This window comes from Gossypium hirsutum, chromosome D02 (assembly GCF_007990345.1).
Source record: "Gossypium hirsutum isolate 1008001.06 chromosome D02, Gossypium_hirsutum_v2.1, whole genome shotgun sequence".
In the NCBI taxonomy this organism is placed as follows: Eukaryota; Viridiplantae; Streptophyta; class Magnoliopsida; order Malvales; family Malvaceae; genus Gossypium; species Gossypium hirsutum.
This window is the reverse complement of record NC_053438.1, coordinates 25679689-25701103: the sequence shown is the minus strand read 5'-3', so window position 1 is coordinate 25701103 and position 21415 is coordinate 25679689. Positions and strand designations below refer to the sequence as shown.

The following is a 21415-nucleotide window of genomic DNA, read 5'->3' as shown; positions in this document are numbered from 1 at the left end:
CATGTACAAAAAAATCCCTTTTACACATACAGAGACTCAAACTTAAGACCCCTAACACTCCAACACACCATTTAACCACCAAACCAGCAGACCCATTGTAACATATTTTTCCAATATCTATTTTTAAGCCTATTGGCTAAAGATAGGGGTTTATTCAATTAAAAACAAAAATTTGCCCAAGCGAAGGCTCGAACTTGGGACCCCCAAAACACTCCCAGAACACATAACCACTAAAGCTGATAAATATTTGTGACACAAACATACAGAAAAATATATAAGAGATTTTGGGGCGTTACAGCCCACTTCCCACTACACCTCAAATTCCTTATTTTCCTCCACCAATCCCACAACTACCGAAACCCCCCATTATCCTCCTAAAAATCAGCCACAACATCCCCCACAGTCCTTAAATACTCAAAATTTTGGTCAAACTACAACACTCATACGGCTCAAGCAGTAAAAAATAAATCCCTTTAATTGCGCAAAGATTTGAACCTCAAACCTCCAGTCACTTAACACTCCACCTAACCACCAGACCAGCAAGCCCATTCTAACACATTTTACCAACATTTATTTATAAGCCTACTGACCAGCGATAATGCTTTGTTTAGAAAAATACAAAAATTTTCCCAAGACAGGGCTTGAACTCAAGACCTCTCACACACACCCAAAGCACTTAACCACTGAAGTAGATACACATTTGTGTCATAAATACACGGAAACAAATATACAAACTTTGGGGCGTTACAACAGTGATAAATATAATTCAATAACTCAATCTTTCTTTGTCAAAAGAGGTAGATATTTATAACAAGAGTGATTCATACTAAATATAATTTTTTTCTCATTTGCAATCTCAATATGATATCCATTACAGTGAATATCTTTTAAAACTAATGCGTTAATATTGATTCATCACAAATTTTATTATTTTAGATATTGATAAACTTTCTATCTGTAATACTAGTATTCATTGTTACATTGTCAGCGACACATATATTTTCTTTTCTTAAAAAAATACTAATAGAAACGAAATATTTGAGCATACAACATGTAACCGATGATTTTTCATATCACATTCATGATTATATCCTTTTTTTTAATGCTTACAATCACGATCTAGTAGTGTGGACTTCTAAACATCCCAATATATTCTTTATTTAAAGAGAATCAATATCAGAAAAAGTTGTATTAGAAAATCAATTTATATTTAAACAATCAAAGAATATTTTAGATAATTCATGTGCTCAACTATAAAACAACATTATATTAATATATTTCTACCAAAACTCATGCTTTTAAAATATATTCTTTTTCAAATATTAAGACATTACAAAATCATTTGAAAATAATATATTACAAAGGTTCATTAACAAACCTTATGAACCTATTAGTATTTAATAATCCAAATTAATAATTAGATCAAATTTAAAACAAATAAATAATAATCATACATTAATTTAAAAGCAAAAGGTCAAAGCTCGTTACTAATCTAAAATTTACCCGATAAATCTAATATTAAGAACTAAAATCAAAACTGAGAATCTTTCACCATCTTCTAAAAGATAAAAATAAAAAAAGTTAATCAAATCAATTATAGTTAACTATGAATTAAAATTAAAATTAAAATTAATCTAGACATAAAATATTGTGTTGAAGACCTCGTAGTAACTAAGGGCTAGTTTTTCATTGCTTTTGAAAAGTACTTTTGAGAAGTGCTTTTGAAAATTTTGAGTGTTTGGTATTGCTGTCAAAAAGTGCTTTTGAAGAATAAAATGTCCATTTTGTACATGATATTATAAAGTAACAAATATGTATTTAAATAATGTTCAAATTAGTTAATATTATGATATTTTAGTAAAAATATAAAAAATAATTTATTATAACTTATTGTTAATATTTGATTATATAATATTAATTTTAAATATTTCTAAGTAATTAATATTAATTATTTATTAAATTTAATTAGAATATATAAACTATATTTAAATATTTAAATATAATAATTAAATATTTGTAATTAGATATTGACACAATTGTATTATTATAAAAATTATTTTTTATTTTTAATTAATGCTTTTAACACATTTATATTATTTTATTTAAATTTGAATAGATAAGCTCCTTAGTACCTTAAATTTCAATACCATGTAATGTAACAAATTATCAATTTTGATTTAAATTTATATTGCATTTTTTTATTTAAAATTTAAAATAACTAGTGAATTTAACAATTTATCAATTTAACATTAAAATTTATCATCTAAATTTTAAAACAAATTGAATGGTAATGGAACAAAAATGATGGGAATTAAGACAGATGATGGGGAGGTTTAAGCCAAATAGCAGCAGATTTTTGAACATGTTCAGTCGCTGATATGCATAACGAAGCGCAACCATTTCAGAACATCAAAAGGTGACCAATAGCAGCTTGATTTACAAGAGAGGAAATACCTAATTTAGTAGGAATTTTTGGTAAATGGCAGCAAAATAGCTATACTTGGGAGGTGAAGCAAGTACCAGCAAGCTGATTAAAGGAGGACAAATTAAGAGACATAGAAAAACTTGCTAATATCCCTTCAATATCGGGGCACTAATTTAAGAGATATGGCAGCAGCAGTAGCAGTTTATGGAGCAAAGTAAGCGCCGAATCAAGGCCAACTGAGGCTTGCGGCAGACCAATAAACAAATGAGACAGAAATAAAAAGGATTAAGCAATTAACATAACAAAATATGCTTAACAGAGATAGAACTCCATAAGTTACTCTCTATGCATAATAACCACTATTTGTCTTCAGACTTGTAATATTTCAGCAACAACTTTGCTTGCTCAGCAACAAATTCAGTTCGCCTCGCATACGCTTCCAGCTGCGCGACTTGCAATTTCATCCATTTTGCCTCCAAAGCCGCCTTATTTTCACTGTCAACCATATCCAACCCCACCTTTACAACTGTACCAAGCTTGGAGCTAAGTTCAATCATGAAATCCATGGATATTTTCTGAAATGTCCCCGGAACTCTCACTGTCTCAAGCTTGGATCCAAGTTCAATCATGAAATCCATGGATATTTTCTCTCTGACCTCACTCTGGTACTTCAACACACTGCCATAGTGCCAAATGTACATGACAGTGAGAAAGAAAGTAGCAAAAACAAGTGGAAGCCAACCTCCCTCCATGACCTTCGATAGAACAGCAGAGAAGTAGATCAGCTCTCTCGACTCGAATAAGAGTGGAAAACACAAAGCCATAAGCAAATTGGTCTGCCATATCAAAAGCATTACAAGTGTCACCAAGGCAGTTGTGACCAGCATAACAACAACTTCAGCTATACCTGAAAAAATAATTAAACGAGCATTAGAGTGAAGCATATGCTAGCAAAAGCAGCACTAGAATACTTTGAATAAACGAAAGGAAAACTGTGGTGAGAAAAGTTGCTAACCATAGGCATTGGCAATATCTGTTGAAAATGGAAACAAAGAAACCAATGAACTTTTTAGCGTTTGCAAAACAAATTTGTAATCTGATGGGTTGCTTACATGAAGCATATGCCATAGACCAACCCCCATTACCATAACATCAAGGTATTTCTTTTTAGTCTTGAAATCCGTCAACAAATGGGTTAAATTCAATACATAAGGTGCCCAAACGAAATCCAATTTCATACCGATTTCATCAACTGAAATGCTGTAATTACTGTTCCTCTTAAACAAAGCAGTTTTAACAGAATCCGTGCATTGGGGTTTAGAACCCAAAAGTAAATTCAATAGATAGAGGGTGAACAATCAAGCTTGCAAAACACCTGCGATCAACACCCAGGAGCCGTTTACCAAATGGGAAGCATCAGGTTCCTTGCTAAAATGAAATAAAATCAAATGAAAATACATTCTTCTTATCCTCAATCATAAGTTTAAGGAACCTATAATTTTTAAACAATATAATAAGCAAACAAAACAGAGAACAGAATATTTACCTCAATCAAAGATCTTTCATAAGAATCAAATGATAATATAGCTTTTTGACCCATTTCAATTGACAGAAATTCCCTATAGAAGAATGTAAAATTTCTGTAAAATTTTAGCTAAACCCTAAACAATCAGAAAACAACTAAAAACAAAGCATAATGAATAATTAAAGAGAAAAAGAAGAAAAGAAACTCACCGGCGGAAGAGGAACAAAGAACCAGAGGAAAAGAAACAAAGGCAAAGAACTTGATATGTCAGGCAAAGAACCAGAGGGAAGAACGATTTTTGGGGGAGAAAAATGGAAATTATCAGCCAAAAGCACTTTTGGCTGAAGAAATGAAGAAATTTTTAACTTATTCATCTGGAGAAAAAGACTTCTCTGATGGTGAATTTTTTTCTGAGATGGAGGCCGTTCTTCGTTCCTTTTAAGAGAAAAGGACTTTTTATTGAAAAATTCCTTCTAAAACACAAAGGAGAATGGGCCCTAACACTGCACCAAAATAGACTTTTAGTAGCATTTTTAGTAGCATTTGGATAAAAAAATACCGCTAAAAATTAAGCATTAGCGGCACTTTTTCAAAAACGCCGCTAAAGATCGAGCGTTAGTGGCGATTTAAGTAAAGCGCCGTTAAAAATGAGCATAAGCGGCGTTTTTGGAAAAACACCGCAAAAAACCTAAGCCCAACGACATCGTTTTCTTACCTTTCGGTGATTTAGCGGCGTTTTTGAAAAAGCGCCGCTAATGCTAGGGGCTTTAGCGGCGTTTTTGAAAAAGCACCGCAAAAACATTTTATCTGTCTATTTACTATTTGATTTGTTTATTTATATTAATTAAAATTCAATTTATTTTTAATTTAATATTTGTTAAAAATGGATAAATTTGAAATAATGACACGTAGAAATAATTTGAAATAAAAAAATAGAAAAATATTTGTTAAAAATGGAAAAATTAAAATACTATTATTTAAAATAATTTTAAAATTTTTGGGGTACATGACTGATTGATTTTTAATTTATATATTAAATAATTTCATATAATTGTAAAAGATACGATAGTATTAATTTTAAAATATTTAATTAATTATCATTATAGTTTAGGGTTTAATATATATGATTTAGGGTATATGGTTAATTTAGGATTTAAGGTCGGTTTAGGAGTTACAATTTTAAGGTTTATAGATTATGGAATTAGGGATTATGGATTAGGGATTCTGGTTTAAGGGTTGTGGTTTAGGGGTTATGGGTTAGGGGTTAAGAGTTAAAGATTTAAGGTTTATAGATTCGGTGTCAGGTTAGGGTTTAGGGTTTAGATTAATTAGTGTGTTTTAATTTATATTAAATAAGGTTTAAGGGTTAGGGGTTAGGGGTTAGGGTTTAGGTTTAGGGTTTAAATTAATTAGTGTTTTTTAATTTATATATTAAATAAGGTTTAGGGGTTTGGGATTAGAGGTTAGAGGTTAGAGGTTAAGAGTTAGTGATTTAAGGTTTAGAGATTCGGGGTCGGGTTAAGGTTTAAGGTTTAGATTAATTAGTATTTTTTAAATTTATATATTAATTAAGTTCTTATATAATTGTAAAAGAGGGGTTAGGGGTTTAGGGTTTATGTTTTATGATTTAGGGTTTAAGAGATAGGGGTTAAGGGTTTAGGGTTTAGATTAATTGGTATTTTTTAATTTATATATTAAATAATTTCTTATATAATTGTAAAAGAGATAATATTATTTTTAATATATTAAAATTATGATTATAGTTTAAATTATTTAAGAGATAATAGATCAATTTTATATATATTAAATGGTTTAGGATTTAAGGTTTACTTTAGATTTGTTAAATGATGAAATTTTATACAATTAATTAATGTTTTTATATTTAAAAATATTTAATCTAAATTTAGATTAAATGGTTTAAATCATTTGATATATTTAAATATTAGATTTAAAAAAATTGATAAATAAATAAATTAATGTAACAGATTGATATGGATAGATAAGTATCTATTTTGGATAGGACCAAATTATAACAAATAAAAATGAAATACAAAAACTAAAACCATTTCACATTGAACATCTAGCAAAATTGTTATATTTTAGTTAGGAAGAAATATCTCTAATAAAATGGAGATTACATCGAAAATGAATAATATAAAATCATGATTAACATCCAATATTTAATAGAAATTTGATATATGAGAGATTAATTGCTTATATTAGATAATTCTAACTTAATAATTAATTACAACCATTTAATTTTTTTCTTATTAAAATATATGATATTTATTTTGAGAGTACTTAGTTTTTTTATAAAAAATTAATTTATAAATAATAATAAATATTTTATAAAATTACTTAACTAATAATTTTTAACAGACAAAATAAAATTTTTTAGTAGAGCAAAACAATGTCATTTTATTCAAAATGAAATGATTTTTTGTGACATTTTTATAAAAAAAAGCCATAAAAAATAAACAATAATCATTTTACTTTACAAAATCGCACCATTTTACCCAAAATTTCCCCCGTGAAATCCCTAATCTTCCCTAATCTTCCACGGCCGACAATGTTTTGAACTTTCTTTTGATATCCGTTCCCTTTCCATTCACCAAGTCCTTTTTCCTATTACCCTTTCCCCTCTCCCGTCCTCTCTTTCCTCTTCACGTAACTCTATCAAAGGAAACCAGCTTTCCATCTCGCTACCAGACGACGATGTTTTGAACTCCTTCTTCATCGTTTTCTCTACTTCCCCTTCTTCTTCTGCTCTCTAATGGCTAACCGACAAATACGAGTCCCCACCTATTCCACCAAACATGTTTATCTTGTCTTCCAGAACAAAAGAAATGACACCACCAGCCTAAGCCTAAACAGATCCGAGCTTTCTATTTTGGCTAAACCAAGACTATAGCTTGTTCCAAAGATAACTGTAGGGCCTAATTTTATCCGGCCTGTTAAAGAAATAAAACCCAAAGAAATAAATAAGCCCAATAACCCAGCCCAAATCAAATTAACCTAGCCCGACTCAGCAAAACAAAACCTAAGTAAAAACCCTAGCTCCTTTTGTTCCAGCGCCGCAATAGCCTCCAGAGTACTCTTCAGCCGCCACAAGTTTCGGCCTTCACGCGCACGTTTCTCCCCACGTCCGCCTGCAAAACGGACTCAAGGAGTCCAAAGGAGAAAAAATAGCAAGCAATAGCATTTTATTTTTCTTTTTCAGGCTATAAAAAGCCACTTTTAATATGTAAAAAGGGGGATACACAAAGAATACGCAAGAAATAGAAAGATAAGAAGAACTCAGATTGTTTTTTTTATTCAAGGTGAATCAGGTTTTTTTCATATTATTATTTATTTATTTTTTTCCCTTTTTCTTTTGCGTTTTATTTTTTTTAAAAGAAATAACAAAAGAGGTCTTACCTCTTTCGACGAAGACGCCGAGCGGTGGCCGTCTCCGTTGCAATCGGAGCGCCGGCACTGGCTAAACGACGGCGCAAGGAGGCCTGGGTATTAAACCCTAGCAGAGCGTCGGATCTTTTTTTTTCCCTTAAGTTTTTTTCTTTATTCGGTTGTAATGATTTTTAAAAAGGAAAAATGGTTTTAAATAACATTCAAAACGGTGTAATGATTTTTAAAAAGGAAAAATGGTTTTAAATAACATTCAAAACGGCGCCGTTTTCCCAGGCCTGACCTGCGCGGTGACCCGACCCAAAGGGGAGGATCCGCGCGCTCTGACGTCAGGTGGGGAAATTGCGCATCTAGTCCTCCCCTTTTGTGATGCGTTTTAATCAAGTTCTTTTTCCTCTTTAAAATTTGGCCCAAATATTTTACCCGCGTGACGATTTAATCTAGTGCTGCGCAACATGTAGGAGGGAGGGATTAGTTCCCCTTTTGGTCCTCCATTGTTTCTTGCGCATTCAATTGGGTCCTTTTATTTATTTCGAATTTGTCCCCGATTTTTCGTCTTTTGTTCAATTTAATCCACTTTTTCTTTTTGAACTTTTTTTTATTTAATTATTATTTTTATATATTATCATTATTACTATCATTATCTCTATGTTCATATATGCATTTTTCTTTTATAGTATTCACATATTGTTTTTTATATAATATATATATGCATGTTTTTACGCGTCTACCTATATATTTTATACATGTGCTTATATTTTTTTTAACTTCTATATATATATACTTTTATATTTTTAGTTTCAAATATATTTTTTACGTTTGTAAATATGTACATACGCATTTTTATATATTATTCTTCATAAAGTTTTTTTACAAACATATATATATATGTATACATATATATTTTAGAATACTTACATGTTTCCCCATATTTTACAATTTAAAATACACATACATTTTCCATTATATATTTATGCATACATTTTCATATTTTTAAATCATTATAAATATTTTTAGTATTTTATATATTGTACATATATGTAAATATTTGGATATATACATAAGCGTATTTTCATGACTTACATATACATATACATTTTTTTTATTTTGTAAATATATATTTATATATGCTTTAAGTTAAAGTATTTGTATCATATTGTACATTACCTTTTAAGCATACCCTCTTGAAAATATATTTTGGTTTTAACCCTTCATCAAAGTTATTTTCTTGATTTAAAGGTTTTTTTTTTGAATAAAAGCATTTTTGGAAGTTTGGGATTTTCGAGGGAAATTGAGCCCTAACGTATTAGGTTCCGATTTTCTTTGTCAATCCTAAATGACTAAGAATATTTTTTATTCAAAATGCATAAAAATCATTTTTGGGAATTTAACTTGCTGTGCCCTAACGTATTTGGGTGTGGCATGTTACTTTCTCGAAATGAAGGTTTTCGTATAAAATAAAAGTGATATTCAAGTTTGGGGAATTATGAGGAATTGTACCCTAACGTATTGGGACTCGATTTCTTTACATGACTTGAACAATTGGTTATCCTTTTTCAAATTTCATCATTCAAGCTTATTTTAAAATCTTTTTAACCTTCGACACTAAGACATTAAATGATCAATTTGGTACCGATTTGGGCGTTACGAGGGTACTAACCCTTTTTCGAGCGTAACTGACTTCCGAACTTGTTTTCTCAAAGTTCATAGACCAACATAATTTTTAAGGTGAGCCGATCACACCTTAATAAAGGATCGGTGGCGACTCCAGTTTTGTTTTTTAAAGTCGATAACCAAAATTTTTGTTTTCAAAAAACGGTTTCGACAATAACTTCACTGCATTTTCTCTGCTTGCTTTTTTCCAATGGATGTTTTCTAGCTTCTTTTGTTTTGGAGGTTGTTAGCTTCTTTTTTGGGTTTTTATTTCTATTTGGGGTTCTTTTGTATAGCTCTGCCATTGTTTATGCCTATGGAATGTGTTCTTTGTTTTGTTTTTCTTTTCAATGGGTTGCTTTTAATGTTGTTGAAATTTGAAACTTAGATTGCTTTTCTGGATCTGCTACTTATTTTATTTCTTATTCCATTCTCCAGGCATATATGTTTGATTATGTGTTAAGGCATAATACATTGAGACCTGATATATGTATATGTATGTATTATTCACCTCATTACCTTTGCAAGGATTAAAGATTGTTGAAATTGATATTGGAAATATAAATTCTCTAAGTGGGAATTTGCAGTCAAATAAGTAGAACGAACACCTAACCAAGGTCTTAAAGAATGATTTCTTACAAGTTATTAATAACCTGGAAAGACAGGTGATAAACTGTGTGGTTTAGGACAACTTGCTGTCTATTTGCATCCATTTTCATCCATATGTTACTTTTATCCTGCTAAAGAGAACAGGAGGAAAATGTTGAAGCTTTATTGACCTGAAATTGCAGGTTCATTGCCTTTCTTGACGCAAGTTCCAAACTCTAAAAATGTGAGTGAAAAGCATCGCGTCCCTGTTCCTACAACAGATGATTTAACACAGGTTTTAGAAGATGTCTGCATTGGCTATATATTGTCTCACTTCAAAGGTCTTGACACGTTATATGAGTGGTCTAGTGTTCTTTCCCTTGGCGAGCAGCAACGCCTTGCTTTTGCACGTTTGTTGCTTTCTAAACCAAAGTTGGCCCTATTGGATGAATCCACCAGTGCTTTGGATGAGGTCAATGAGGTATGTCTGTATTCTAAAATTTATACTCTTTATTTTTGTGAAGCCATGTGGTCTTATGAACTCTAGACTTCTCCTTAACTTCGTGTTATTGAGGTTTTTTTAGATGAATGTCTCATATTCAATGTCCTTGTCCAAGTAAATAATATTCATATTCTTTGCTTGTAATGTAACTGACACCTTTGGACCACAAAGAATGGGAGAACATAGTAATAGCCAAATGAAAATTATTCCTGCTACACAGTGTTATGTTCACGGGTTATGGATTGTGTCACATGGCGGTTCATGGGAAATAACCTGCTTCGATTCATAAAGTTTTACCCTTGTTGTATGATTTGTAATATATATGTAACTCATCAGGGAGCTCTTAACCTTGGACTCGTTAGGGAGAAAGTCTTAAACCTCAATAATTTGAATGAAAGTCTGTCTTATTTTATTACTAAGAATTGTCCGGTAAGGTTACATAGGGTTTTAGTCTTGTAGAATAAGGGTGCGTTTGGTTCGCTGCAATGGATAGAGGCGTAATGGAATAGAAGCGTAATGGAATAGAGGCGTAATGGAATAGATACGTAATAGGTAATCTTTTTGTTTGGTTCGCTGTAATGGAATAGAGGCGTAATAGTATTCTTGTGTTTGGTTGAATGGAATAGAGGTGTAATAGCATAAGGAAAAAAACTAAAATGACTAAAATACCCTTAGTAGAATTTTTTTTAAGTAGATGATTATTGTTAATGTTATTAAATTTTAATAAGATTATTAATATAAATAATAAATAATTTAATCATATTTTAACATAATTATCATTAAATATAATTTAATAAAAATATATAATTTAATAAAATTATTAATATTAAATATTCTTATATGAATTTATTAAAATCATAATATATAACGCTATAAAATATAATTTTAACATAATTACTATTAAATATAATTTAATAAAAATATATAATTTAATAAAATTCTTAATATTAAATATTCTTATATGAAATTACTAAAATCATAATATATAATACTACAATACTTACAAATTCTATTAATCTGGTCCTAACTTTAAAAAATTCAATAAACTTAACCTTCAATTTTACATATTATATCAATTTAACATTTATTCTTAAAATTCAAAAATAAAAATTAAAAAACTAAAAAATTTAAACATTTATTTTTCGATAAAAATACATACAAAATTATAAAAATGTTTATAAATAAATGAATATCTATTTTTCTCATTTTTTAACATGACATTTATTTATTAGAATAATAAATTTATAAATAAAACAATTTAAGGAGAAAAAGCAATGAAAAAGAATTAGAAAATTTTAAAAAAATATTAAACATTAACGCCACCATGCTTAATTTTGATAAAAACTACAATAAAAAAGATAAAGTTGACGTCCTTAGATTGTTGGCCCAAAACGCCAAATTTACATCCATGAGAAATTTTTTTTCAAGTACTTTTTAACTGAAACCAAACTTGGGAATAAAGCACATGTCATTCCGCTTTGCCCGCATGTTGCAACCAAGGCCAATCTGAGTCACATAGGTCGACTAGAGAGTTGCCATCGCTATCCTTCGTATCTTTGTCTACATTTTGTTTTACAAGAAATTTGGCAATGTCTTCCCTCTCACACATAACAGCATAGTGCAATGGGGTTTGACCTTCATTGTCCTTCCAATAAAAAGAAAAAACAATGATTTTAACAACAATGCTTACAGCACCAGAAAGAGAAGAGAAATATAGAGCATTGTGCACCATTTAACATAAAAAAATTTCTTATTTACTTCGGTATGCTTTTGAAAACAGTTCAAAAACACTCTAAAGACAGTTATTTCACATTTGTTTTTGTGCATTACAGGTACATCAGACAGGGATAGTTTCAACACACACAAATAGGTTAGGAGGTGAATACCAGTAAAACCGTAACAGCGATACAATAATTACCTTAGCATTCACATCCAAGACAACCACTGCTCTGTTAAAAACCAGGATTAATTGCATGTATGATTGGAATCAACTATAACAACTCAATGCTGGATCTTGTACAAGGAAAACAAAGCCATTAACTTGGCAACCATACATCTGAAATAAGCATATGAAACTGAGGTTCAAAATAATCAAAGAAAATGAAGCTTCAAAATGTGTGACATTGAACACATAATCAATTACAGAAAAGTTGCTATGTTTTGGCACTAAAAGCAACCGCAAGCCACAACTACCAGCATGTCAAGAATTAAATTTGTTTTGCCACTAAAAGTAAACCACAAGTCATAATAACCAGCATGTCAAGGATTGAATTTGTTTGGGCACTAAAAGCAACCGCAACTGCAAGCCACAAGTACCAGTCCAACCCCTTAACCTACAACTTAATTGCAGAAACCTTATGAGCCCTCAAATCGATATATATTGCCGAATCTACATGACAGTAGATAAAAGAAACTGCCTCAAAATTGTAACTAGGCAGCACCGAAAAGTGCTTTGTACTTAGCCTTGAATGTTCCCACCAAGGGGAAGGTAAAGAATATGTAAATAAGCTCTGAAAATACAACAAATGAACAACAAGGTTTCTTCCCAAAGCATCTCTCAGTCAGAGGCAATTAATAAGACCTATTATCTATATCTCGAAACAAAAACGCTTGTGTCATGCAATCAGCAACCCAGAACTTCAAGCAATGAATGATCCAAAATCGAAAACTCCCACATACATATCATCTTATAGCTTTGATCACACAAGTAAGCACAAAAAAAATAATAATAAACCCAAAATCCCATACTAACAAAAGCAAACTTAAAAAGCTACACAAACAAAACATTAAAACTCCCGACTTATAATCCAAGAAGGCTAAGAGTAAGAGGACTGATGTGATAAATATCCAACTCAAATAAACAATATAAGAAGAGATGAAGAAAAAAAACTGACCCCATGGAGGCAAAAAGAGCAGAAATCCAACATGGAAGGTAACCAGAAGATAGCATCTAAAATCCCCAAAGCAAAACCCTAATTCCAGAAAGGAGAAGTTTAGCTGTAATGGGTATGCGATTACCCATCTATTAATAACTTCCCTTCCAATTCCCATCTATTAATAGCTATAATGATGTTATAGTTAAATTCCTGAGAGAACAATAATTAAAAATAAAAAAGTTAATAACTTCCCTTCCAATTCCTTTCTTCGCAACTGTTTCCCCTTCGATTCTTGGTAAGAAGAAACACAGGAGAGAAAAGGGGTTTTATAGGAATGAAAGAAAATGAAAATGAATACCTTGAAAACGGCATAATAGCTAATCGTTGAAGAAGACTGGGAGGGTAAAACAGGGCATAGAAATTGGAAAGACGTCCGTAATAGCTAATCGTCGTTTTGGGAAGGGAATACAAAAGCAGAGATTTTGGGGAATAGGCCGGTAATGTAATACGCCCGTAATAGGCATTACAGCGAACCAAACGCCGAATTAGATGAGGCGCGCGGAATAGATGGGTAATCGCATACCCATTACAGCGAACCAAACACGAGAATCTAAAATTAACTTGTAGAATAAGAAACTATAATTAAGGTATCCTTAACATATAGTTTGCTGGTAGTTCTAGAAAAGCACAAAAAATAATACCTTGGGAAGGTATCTTTAACAGATAGTTTGCTGATAGTTCTACAATGTTAAAATATGTCATAAGTCTATGTACTTTTCATAAATTTAAAATTTAGTCCCTAATCTTTTATTTATAAGAATTTAATCCCTCCACTTTTCAGATTTCAAAATTCAAGTCTAAGTGTTAATACAGTTTAAGACTATTTTGTTAAATCCATGTTCATTACAATGTTATTTTTTAGTTACATTGCTATAAAGTGAGTTTTTTTTTTGTATTTCAGAATGTGTCACCAACAAATTTAACAACAAACAAAAAAAAACATTATTAACAATTGGATCTTAATTTTTGGTTGCACTCCCTTTCTAGAGTGTTAAAAACCATTCTCCCTTCCAAGATTAAGAATTACATTAATTGTGTTGTGCTTAAATTCCATATACAGGCCCATTTGTACGAGAAAATGAAGGCAGCGGGCATCACATATATCAGTATCGGTCATCGTCGTACCTTATATGCTTATCATAATAGGGTCCTATATATCATTGGCAGATGCAGATAGCAGACAACGCAATTGGAACATCAAATTCATTGAGCAGGACACTTCACACAATTTCTTGAAGTTATAGTTGTAGCTGCCCTAAAGTTTGGTCAACATGCTTAAACCGATTTCTTCATCAAATTGGAAAAAAGAAAAAGAAAAAGTATACGGCAAAAAGGTTTCCTATGGATCATACTTCCAGCAGGTAAAATGTAACCACTTATCACTTCAATATATATTATATATATTATATGTGATTACTTATAGCAATTGCAAGCAAATTCTTGAATGTAAATTTTTGTCGGCTTTGACAGATTATCTTAGTGCTAGTTGTAAACTTACTAGTGCATCATGTGCTTTATTTTAATTTTAGGAAAACGGTATAGTTTACCTAATTCACGGATAATGTAAATTCTTGAATGTAAATGTTTAGGAAAATGATATAGTTTACCTAATTCACGGATAATGATACATCAGCCTCTTGGTGGAACTCAAGGAGGTCAAACTGATATCGATATTCAGGTATTATTCTTTTTTTCTCAACAAGCCTTTTGTTTAAATTTTGTACTTCCTTCCTTACCCTCTGTATGAATATTAAACATGATTCTCAGGCAAATGAAATGCTGCATCATAAGGCAAATTTAAACGGGTATCTTGCTTACCACACCGGTCAAAGTTTGGATCAGATTAACCAGGATACTGACCGTGATTTTTTTATGAGCGTGAAAGAAGCAAAGGAATACGGACTTATTGACGGTGTCATTATGAATCCTCTTAAAGCTCTTCAACACTAGCTCCTACAGCTGATAGTAACGAATAGCCGGGTCTTCCTTCAGGTATTTTTACTATCATTTGACATGGCTAAGAGATAACTCGAAATGATTGTTCGGTTTTCTTATTACTGGTACCATGTACTTCACTCACTGAATCTTGTTTAAAAGGTGGCAACGACAGTAGCAAAGTTTAAGAATCCATGCAAAACCTACGTTGCATGCATGAAACCAGAAACTCGGCTGAAGCATGTTAAAATCCATTGTGCAATTCGACAAGCCTTGTTTGTTTAGTTGACTTTTGTTAGTCTATGGTGTAATCATTATTTGCTTTGATCAGCTAAGGTTAAAATGTGTGCTTAGCTGATTTAGTAGTCAAATTAGGTTGTCATTTTGTTGATGTAAACCTTTAGTTACTTGCACAAGCAAGCTTTGTTTTCTTTCTATGTAGTTTTTGTTCTATTTATGTATGTAACCATGCACTTATTCGGGTAATGAGAAAAACACTTTGCTCATTCAACTTTTTGCTTGTTCTTGCTCCTGTTTTAATCTTTCAAACATCTAAAACATTCATCTAAGTTGTTTTTAAACTTTGTTTGCTAAGTTAGAAACCAACAAATGGTATCGAGAGCCTGTTGTCTTTGAGGGCCTCTTGTTGTGTGCTGTGTGTTTGAAAGAAAAGAAGCAGGAACTATCTTTGTTGCTCAGAGTTTTGGAAGTTGCGTGAAGATGAGCTTCTCACCACCACCTCCACCCGTGTTTGCTGGTGAAAGCTACAATATATGGGCTGTCAAAATGAAAACATATCTACAAGCACATGACCTGTGGAATGTTGTCCAAAATGACACAGAACCACCACCCTTAAGAGCTAATCCCACGATAGCTCAGATAAGGCAGTATAATGAAGACTGTGCAAAGAAGTACAAGGCCATGTCATGCCTTCAAAGTGGAGTTTTAGATGCTATCTTCACAAGGATAATGGCCTGCGACACACCAAAGGAGGCCTGGGACAAACTCAAGGAAGAGTTTCAAGGCTCAGACAAAACCAGGCAACAACAACTCATCAACTTGAGAAGGGACTTTGAGAATCTGAGAATGAAAGACTCAGAAACCATCAAGCAGTATGCTGACAGAATTATGTCTACTGTCAACAACATAAGACTGCTTGGAGATGACTTTAGTGATCAGAGGGTAGTGGAGAAAGTCATAACAACCTTGCCAGAGAAGTATGAATCCAAGATTTCTTCCCTGGAGGATTCGAGGGACTTATCTGCCATTCCCTTGACAGAACTGATAAATGCTCTTTATGCTCAAGAGCAAAGAAGAGCAAACAGAATGGGGGAGTATTCTGAGGGAGCTTTTCAAGCTAGGAGTAGAGAGAGCTCAAGCTTCATCTCGAATCACAAAGGCAAGAAGCCTTGGTCAGAAAAGAAAGAAAGAGGAAAGAAGGAAGCTGCCAAGAAGAAGTTTCCACCCTGTGTTCATTGCAAAAGAACAACTCACCTTGAGAAATATTGCTGGTACAGGCCTGACATTCAGTGTAGAGGCTGCAAACAGCTTGGTCACATTGAGAAAGTGTGTAAGAACAAACCAAAAGCTCAGTCACAGAATCATAATCAGGCTCAAGTAGCTGAAGACATCGAGGCATAGGAAGAACATGTCTTCACAGCCTCCTGCTTTGCAGGCTCGAGCAAAGTCAGCAAAATTTGGCTGATCGATAGTGGATGCACTCATCATATGGCCTCAGAGGAAAGCATGTTCAAGGAGCTTGACACCTCATTTGAGTCCAATGTCAGAATTGGAAATGGTGAGCTTCTCAAGGCTAAAGGCAAAGGCAAAGCAGTGATTTGCACCAAGTCAGGTATTAAAACCATTTCAGAAGTTCTTTATGTACCTGACATTGACCAAAATTTGTTAAGTGTTGGTCAGCTACTGGAGAAAGGGTACTCTCTCCTGTTTGAAGGCAAAATCTGCACAATCAAAGATGCTACTGACCAGGTGTTGGCAAAAGTAGCTATGCAAGATAGAACCTTCAATGTGGATGTAAATCAGTTGCAAGCAAGAGCATATGCAGCTCAGACTGATGAGGCAAGTTTGTGGCACAAAAGAATGGGGCATGTGAACTACAACTCACTCGGGCAAATGCAAAAACTGAATTTGGTTGAAGATATGGCTAAGTTCGAGCCAAACAAAGAGGTGTGTGAAGTCTGTCAGCTTGGCAAGCAAACTAGACTGCCCTTTCCAGTCAACAAGGCATGGAGAGCCCAAGAGAAACTTCAGTTGGTTCACACTGACATCTGTGGACCTATGAAGACCAGCTCACTAAATGGCTGCAAGTATTTTGCCTTGTTCATTGATGACTGCACCAAGTTTTGTTGGGTAACCTTCTTGAAACAAAAGTCAGATGTCACTGACTTCTTTTGCAAGTTCAAGGCTTTGGCTGAAAACCAAGCCAACAGCAAACTCAAGAGCCTAAGGTCAGACAATGGAGCTGAGTATGTGTCTTAGAGGTTCCAGAATATTTGTGATGATGCTGGCATCCTACACCAACTGACCACTGTCTATACACCACAGCAAAATGGTGTTTGTGAGAGGAGAAACAGGACTGTTCTTGATATGGCCAGATGCCTACTGTTTGAGGCCAAAATGCCAAACAACTTCTGGGCTGAGGCAGTAAACACATCTGTCTACTTACTAAATAGACTACCAACTAAAGCAGTCAAAGGTAAAACACCCTTTGAGGTCTGGTTCGGGCAGAAACCAATCGTGTCACACTTGAAAGTGTTTGGATGCTTATGCTATGCACTTGTGCCAGCAGAGAAGAGAACCAAGCTGGAAAGAAAGTCTGTGCCAGGGGTATTTGTAGGCTACAGCAGTGTGAAGAAGGGTTATAGGATCTTTGATCCATCATCAAAAAAGGTTATTGTAAGCAGAGATGTCAAGTTCAATGAAGGAAGCTGTTGGAAGTGGAATGGGACAGATGCAAGCTTAGCTGAAGAAGACTTGCAGGACCTTGATCACCAACATGGTGAAGTTGAAAATGAAGCTATGGATGATTTTGATGATATGCCTGTTAGGGGCACCAGAACATTGGCAGACATCTATGAAAGATGTGCTGTGACCATGGTTGAGCCATCCTGCTATGCTGAAGCCTCGAAAGAGAAATGCTGGCAAGAGGCTATGGAAGCTGAACTAAGGATGATCCAAAAGAATGAAACCTGGGAGCTGGTTGATAGACCAGAAGGTAGGAAGATCATTGGAGTTAAATGGGTGTTCAGGATCAAAAATAATGCAGACGGATCACTAAACAGACACAAAGCTAGATTAGTTGTGAAAGGGTATAGCCAACAGCAGGGAGTCGATTTCTTTGAAACCTTTGCTCCTGTTGCAAGGCTGGACACTATAAGAATGTTGTTTGCCTTAGCAGCCCAGAAACAGTGGCAGGTGCATCAACTGGATGTCAAATCAGCCTTTTTAAATGGATTTCTCATGGAGGAAATCTTCATAGATCAACCTGAAGGCTTTGAAGTTCAAGGAGAAGAAGAGAAGGTCTACAAGCTCAAAAAGGCCCTGTATAGTCTCAAGCAAGCTCCAAAGGCCTGGTACGATCGAATGGATACCTACCTGACAAGGCTCGGGTTCACAAAGAGCACCAGTGAGCCTACTCTCTATGTTAAGAAGGAAGGTAATGAAACTTTGCTAATTGTTTCATTATATGTTGATGATTTACTGGTCACTGGCTGCAAAAAGGAGGAAATTGAAACCTTTAAGAAGCAAATGCAAACTGTGTTTGAGATGACTGACCTTGGATTAATGACATACTTCCTTGGCATGGAAGTGAAACAAAATGAACAAGGTATTTTCATAGGCCAGAAGGCATTCGCATCGAAGGTTTTGAGCAGGTTTTGCATGACAAACTGCAAGCCTGCTAGCACTCTTGTGGCTTTAGGAGAAAAACTCACCAGCCTAGGAGATGAAGATCGAGTGGATGAAAAGAATTATAGAAGCTTGGTTGGCTGTCTGCTCTATTTGACTGCAACTAGACCAGACATCATGCATGCTGTTGGTCCTCTATCGAGATTCATGCATTGCTGCACAGTTACACATTTTAAAGCAGCAAAAAGGGTTCTAAGGTATGTCAAAGGGACTCTGAGTTGTGGAGTGAAGTTTGAAAGGGCTGAGGAGCTGAGACTAGTGGGATATTCAGACAGTGATTGGGCTGGTTCTACTGATGACATGAAGAGCACATCAGGCTACTTCTTCACCCTTGGCTCAAATGTCTTCTGCTGGAGCTCGAAGAAGCAACAGACAGTGGCTCAATCCACTACTGAGGCAGAATACATCGCAGCTGCTTCTGTTGTAAATCAAGCCATTTGGCTTAGGAAAATATTGTGTGATCTGAATGCTGATCCAAAGGAGGCCACTGTGATTAAGGTTGACAACCAATCGGCTGTAGCCATTGCCAAAAATCCAGTTTTTCATGGTAAGACCAAGCATTTTAAAATTAGATATCATTTTGTGAGAGAAGCTGAAATGTCCAAGGAGATAAGCTTAGTTCACTGCTGCTCAAGAGATCAACTTGCTGATCTATTAACCAAACCATTGGCTGCTTCAAGGTTTGAATATTTGAAGAAGAAAATCAGAGTTTGCTGCTTTGTAGCCAAGGAGGAGTGTTTAAAAGGTGGCAACGACAGCAGCAAAGTTTAAGAATCCATGCAAAACCTACGTTGCATGCATGAAACCAGAAACTCGGCTGAAGCATGTTAAAATCCATTGTGCAATTCGACAAGCCTTGTTTGTTTAGTTGACTTTTGTTAGTCTATGGTGTAATCATTATTTGCTTTGATCAGCTAAGGTTAAAATGTGTGCTTAGCTGATTTAGTAGTCAAATTAGGTTGTCATTTTGTTGATGTAAACCTTTAGTTACTTGCACAAGCAAGCTTTGTTTTCTTTCTATGTAGTTTTTGTTCTATTTATGTATGTAACCATGCACTTATTCGGGTAATGAGAAAAACACTTTGCTCATTCAACTTTTTGCTTGTTCTTGCTCCTGTTTTAATCTTTCAAACATCTAAAACATTCATCTAAGTTGTTTTTAAACTTTGTTTGCTAAGTTAGAAACCAACAAATCTTTTGGCTGAAATTCATGGCTCTTAACTGTCCCTAATCCATGAACAGGATCAATATACACACATAGATTCTACTTTTACCCTTTTTTTCTAAGATACACTGATTTTGCATTGTTTTCACGTGCTTATTTCTGCTCTTGTTCTCACTGATGTAAGATTGAATTAGTTTAAAAGTGTTTTCTGCTAATGGGTATTGTTTAGCGCTCTTCAGTCTAAACTATTGTAATTTATATTTATTGTGGATATATTGCCATGTCTATGTTTTTGAATTTGATGAATTACTGATATGCACGACGTGTTTGCTTTACTAGACTTTAAATGGTGGAATTTCTTTGTTTTTGGATACAAATGCTATGCAGTAGCTAAAATTTGGATGAAATGATACACAGTTTTGAGATTTCTTTTGAATTCAAAATTGCCCAAGCTGCATTTAAGTGATTGCATATGTGAAAGTGTGCGTTTTTCTTGTCTATATGTCACATGTCAGGCTTTAAGTTTATGAAACCTGAAGATTAGTATATAATAGATATATCATTATTTTCTGTTTAGATAATTAAGCACCAGCTATGTTTAGCAATTAACTTCTGTCAGGCTAGTTAAATTTTTAATAACCAACTTTCAATCCCAGCTGAGAACTTCCTTTTTAATAACCATGTTTTTGTTACCTAAGTTTTTCACCATTCATCCCTCTTTCTCATATATTCATGCTAGGTTGGAAACTAGAGAAGGTTAACCTTTTATTTCTTTGTAGAAGGATAATACTTGCTATATAATGGTTAAGACTAAAAGTAACATCATTCGTATGTTTTTAGAAAATATTTTAATTTTTTATGAAAGTAAGATATTAGAAGTATGCCGATGATGAAATTAGCTCTTATAAATCACTTCTGGACTGTTGTGTGATCACATGTCTTGCTATATATGGTTTTGCTCTATGAAAATCCTTTTGTTTTCACATGTTGCCATGCTAAACTAGCAGCACTCTTATCTTAATTTTGCAGTCACTACTCAGAGGTAGGTTCTTGCTTGAAAGACCTGTTGAAGATGAGAGACCACCTTCAGTGACAGTGAGTGAATTAAATCAATTAAGTCACTACTCAGAAGTAAAATATCAATTAGCCTGTTACTTTATCAGAATGTGTTATATTTTCTCAACAATGTCTAATTTGAGTTTATAGAAGCAATAAACCCATGTAGTAAACAGTGGATGTAGTAAACCCATTTTAGTCTAATTTCAAAGGGTTTTTGAATTTCCAATTTAGTCTATAAATTTTCAAGTTTATACTGTACATATTGAACTTGTGCATTTTTTTTTTGCAATCAATT

The 21415-nt window shown here is 33.4% G+C and overlaps 4 protein-coding genes and 2 long non-coding RNA genes across 17 annotated transcripts; 3 read left to right on the top strand and 3 right to left on the bottom strand.

The window, feature by feature from the left end:
* Nucleotides 1-2556: 2556 nt before the first annotated feature.
* Nucleotides 2557-4414, bottom strand: LOC107910630 (putative potassium transporter 12). 11 transcript variants are annotated; one of them, XR_005910374.1, is made up of 4 exons: nt 4160-4414; nt 3972-4065; nt 3801-3853; nt 2557-3332 (listed from the first exon to the last, which is right to left on the bottom strand). XR_005910374.1 is itself a non-coding variant. In XM_016838546.2 (4 exons), exons 2-4 carry the CDS (start codon nt 4023-4025, stop codon nt 2785-2787), a joined length of 651 nt encoding a protein of 216 aa, XP_016694035.2. In that variant the 5' UTR covers nt 4026-4065; nt 4160-4394; the 3' UTR covers nt 2557-2784. The 11 variants fall into 11 exon arrangements, 9 of the variants coding, with proteins under 9 accessions (XP_016694035.2, XP_016694034.2, XP_016694030.2 ...); XR_001687698.2 differs by having other exon boundaries at nt 3972-4044; nt 4160-4401; XM_016838546.2 differs by having other exon boundaries at nt 3801-3849; nt 4160-4394.
* Nucleotides 4415-6405: 1991 nt separating this feature from the next.
* LOC121214700 (uncharacterized) lies at nt 6406-7505 on the bottom strand. Its single transcript, XR_005910373.1, has 2 exons — nt 7368-7505; nt 6406-7111 (listed from the first exon to the last, which is right to left on the bottom strand). It is a non-coding gene; the product is annotated as an uncharacterized lncRNA (long non-coding RNA).
* Nucleotides 7506-9263: 1758 nt separating this feature from the next.
* Nucleotides 9264-14503, top strand: LOC121214699 (uncharacterized). The gene is made up of 2 exons (XR_005910372.1): nt 9264-10077; nt 14095-14503. It is a non-coding gene; the product is annotated as an uncharacterized lncRNA (long non-coding RNA).
* On the bottom strand, nt 11454-13639 carry LOC107908382 (acyl-CoA-binding domain-containing protein 2). Of its 2 annotated transcripts, XM_041088727.1 has the most exons (4): nt 13333-13639; nt 12993-13070; nt 12017-12047; nt 11454-11743 (listed from the first exon to the last, which is right to left on the bottom strand). In XM_041088727.1, exons 2-4 carry the CDS (start codon nt 13046-13048, stop codon nt 11567-11569), a joined length of 264 nt encoding a protein of 87 aa, XP_040944661.1. In that variant the 5' UTR covers nt 13049-13070; nt 13333-13639; the 3' UTR covers nt 11454-11566. The 2 variants fall into 2 exon arrangements, with proteins under 2 accessions (XP_040944661.1, XP_040944660.1); XM_041088726.1 differs by lacking the exon at nt 13333-13639 and having other exon boundaries at nt 12993-13267.
* A 129-nt stretch (nt 14504-14632) lies between the features above and the next one.
* On the top strand, nt 14633-15022 carry LOC107908070 (ATP-dependent Clp protease proteolytic subunit 5, chloroplastic-like). The gene is made up of 2 exons (XM_016835343.2): nt 14633-14712; nt 14802-15022. The coding sequence occupies exons 1-2, from the start codon at nt 14656-14658 to the stop codon at nt 14982-14984; spliced, it is 240 nt and encodes a 79-aa protein (XP_016690832.1). The 5' UTR covers nt 14633-14655; the 3' UTR covers nt 14985-15022.
* Nucleotides 15023-15689: 667 nt separating this feature from the next.
* On the top strand, nt 15690-16610 carry LOC121214533 (uncharacterized). The gene has a single exon (XM_041088305.1). The coding sequence runs from the start codon at nt 15690-15692 to the stop codon at nt 16608-16610; it is 921 nt and encodes a 306-aa protein (XP_040944239.1).
* Nucleotides 16611-21415: the final 4805 nt, after the last annotated feature.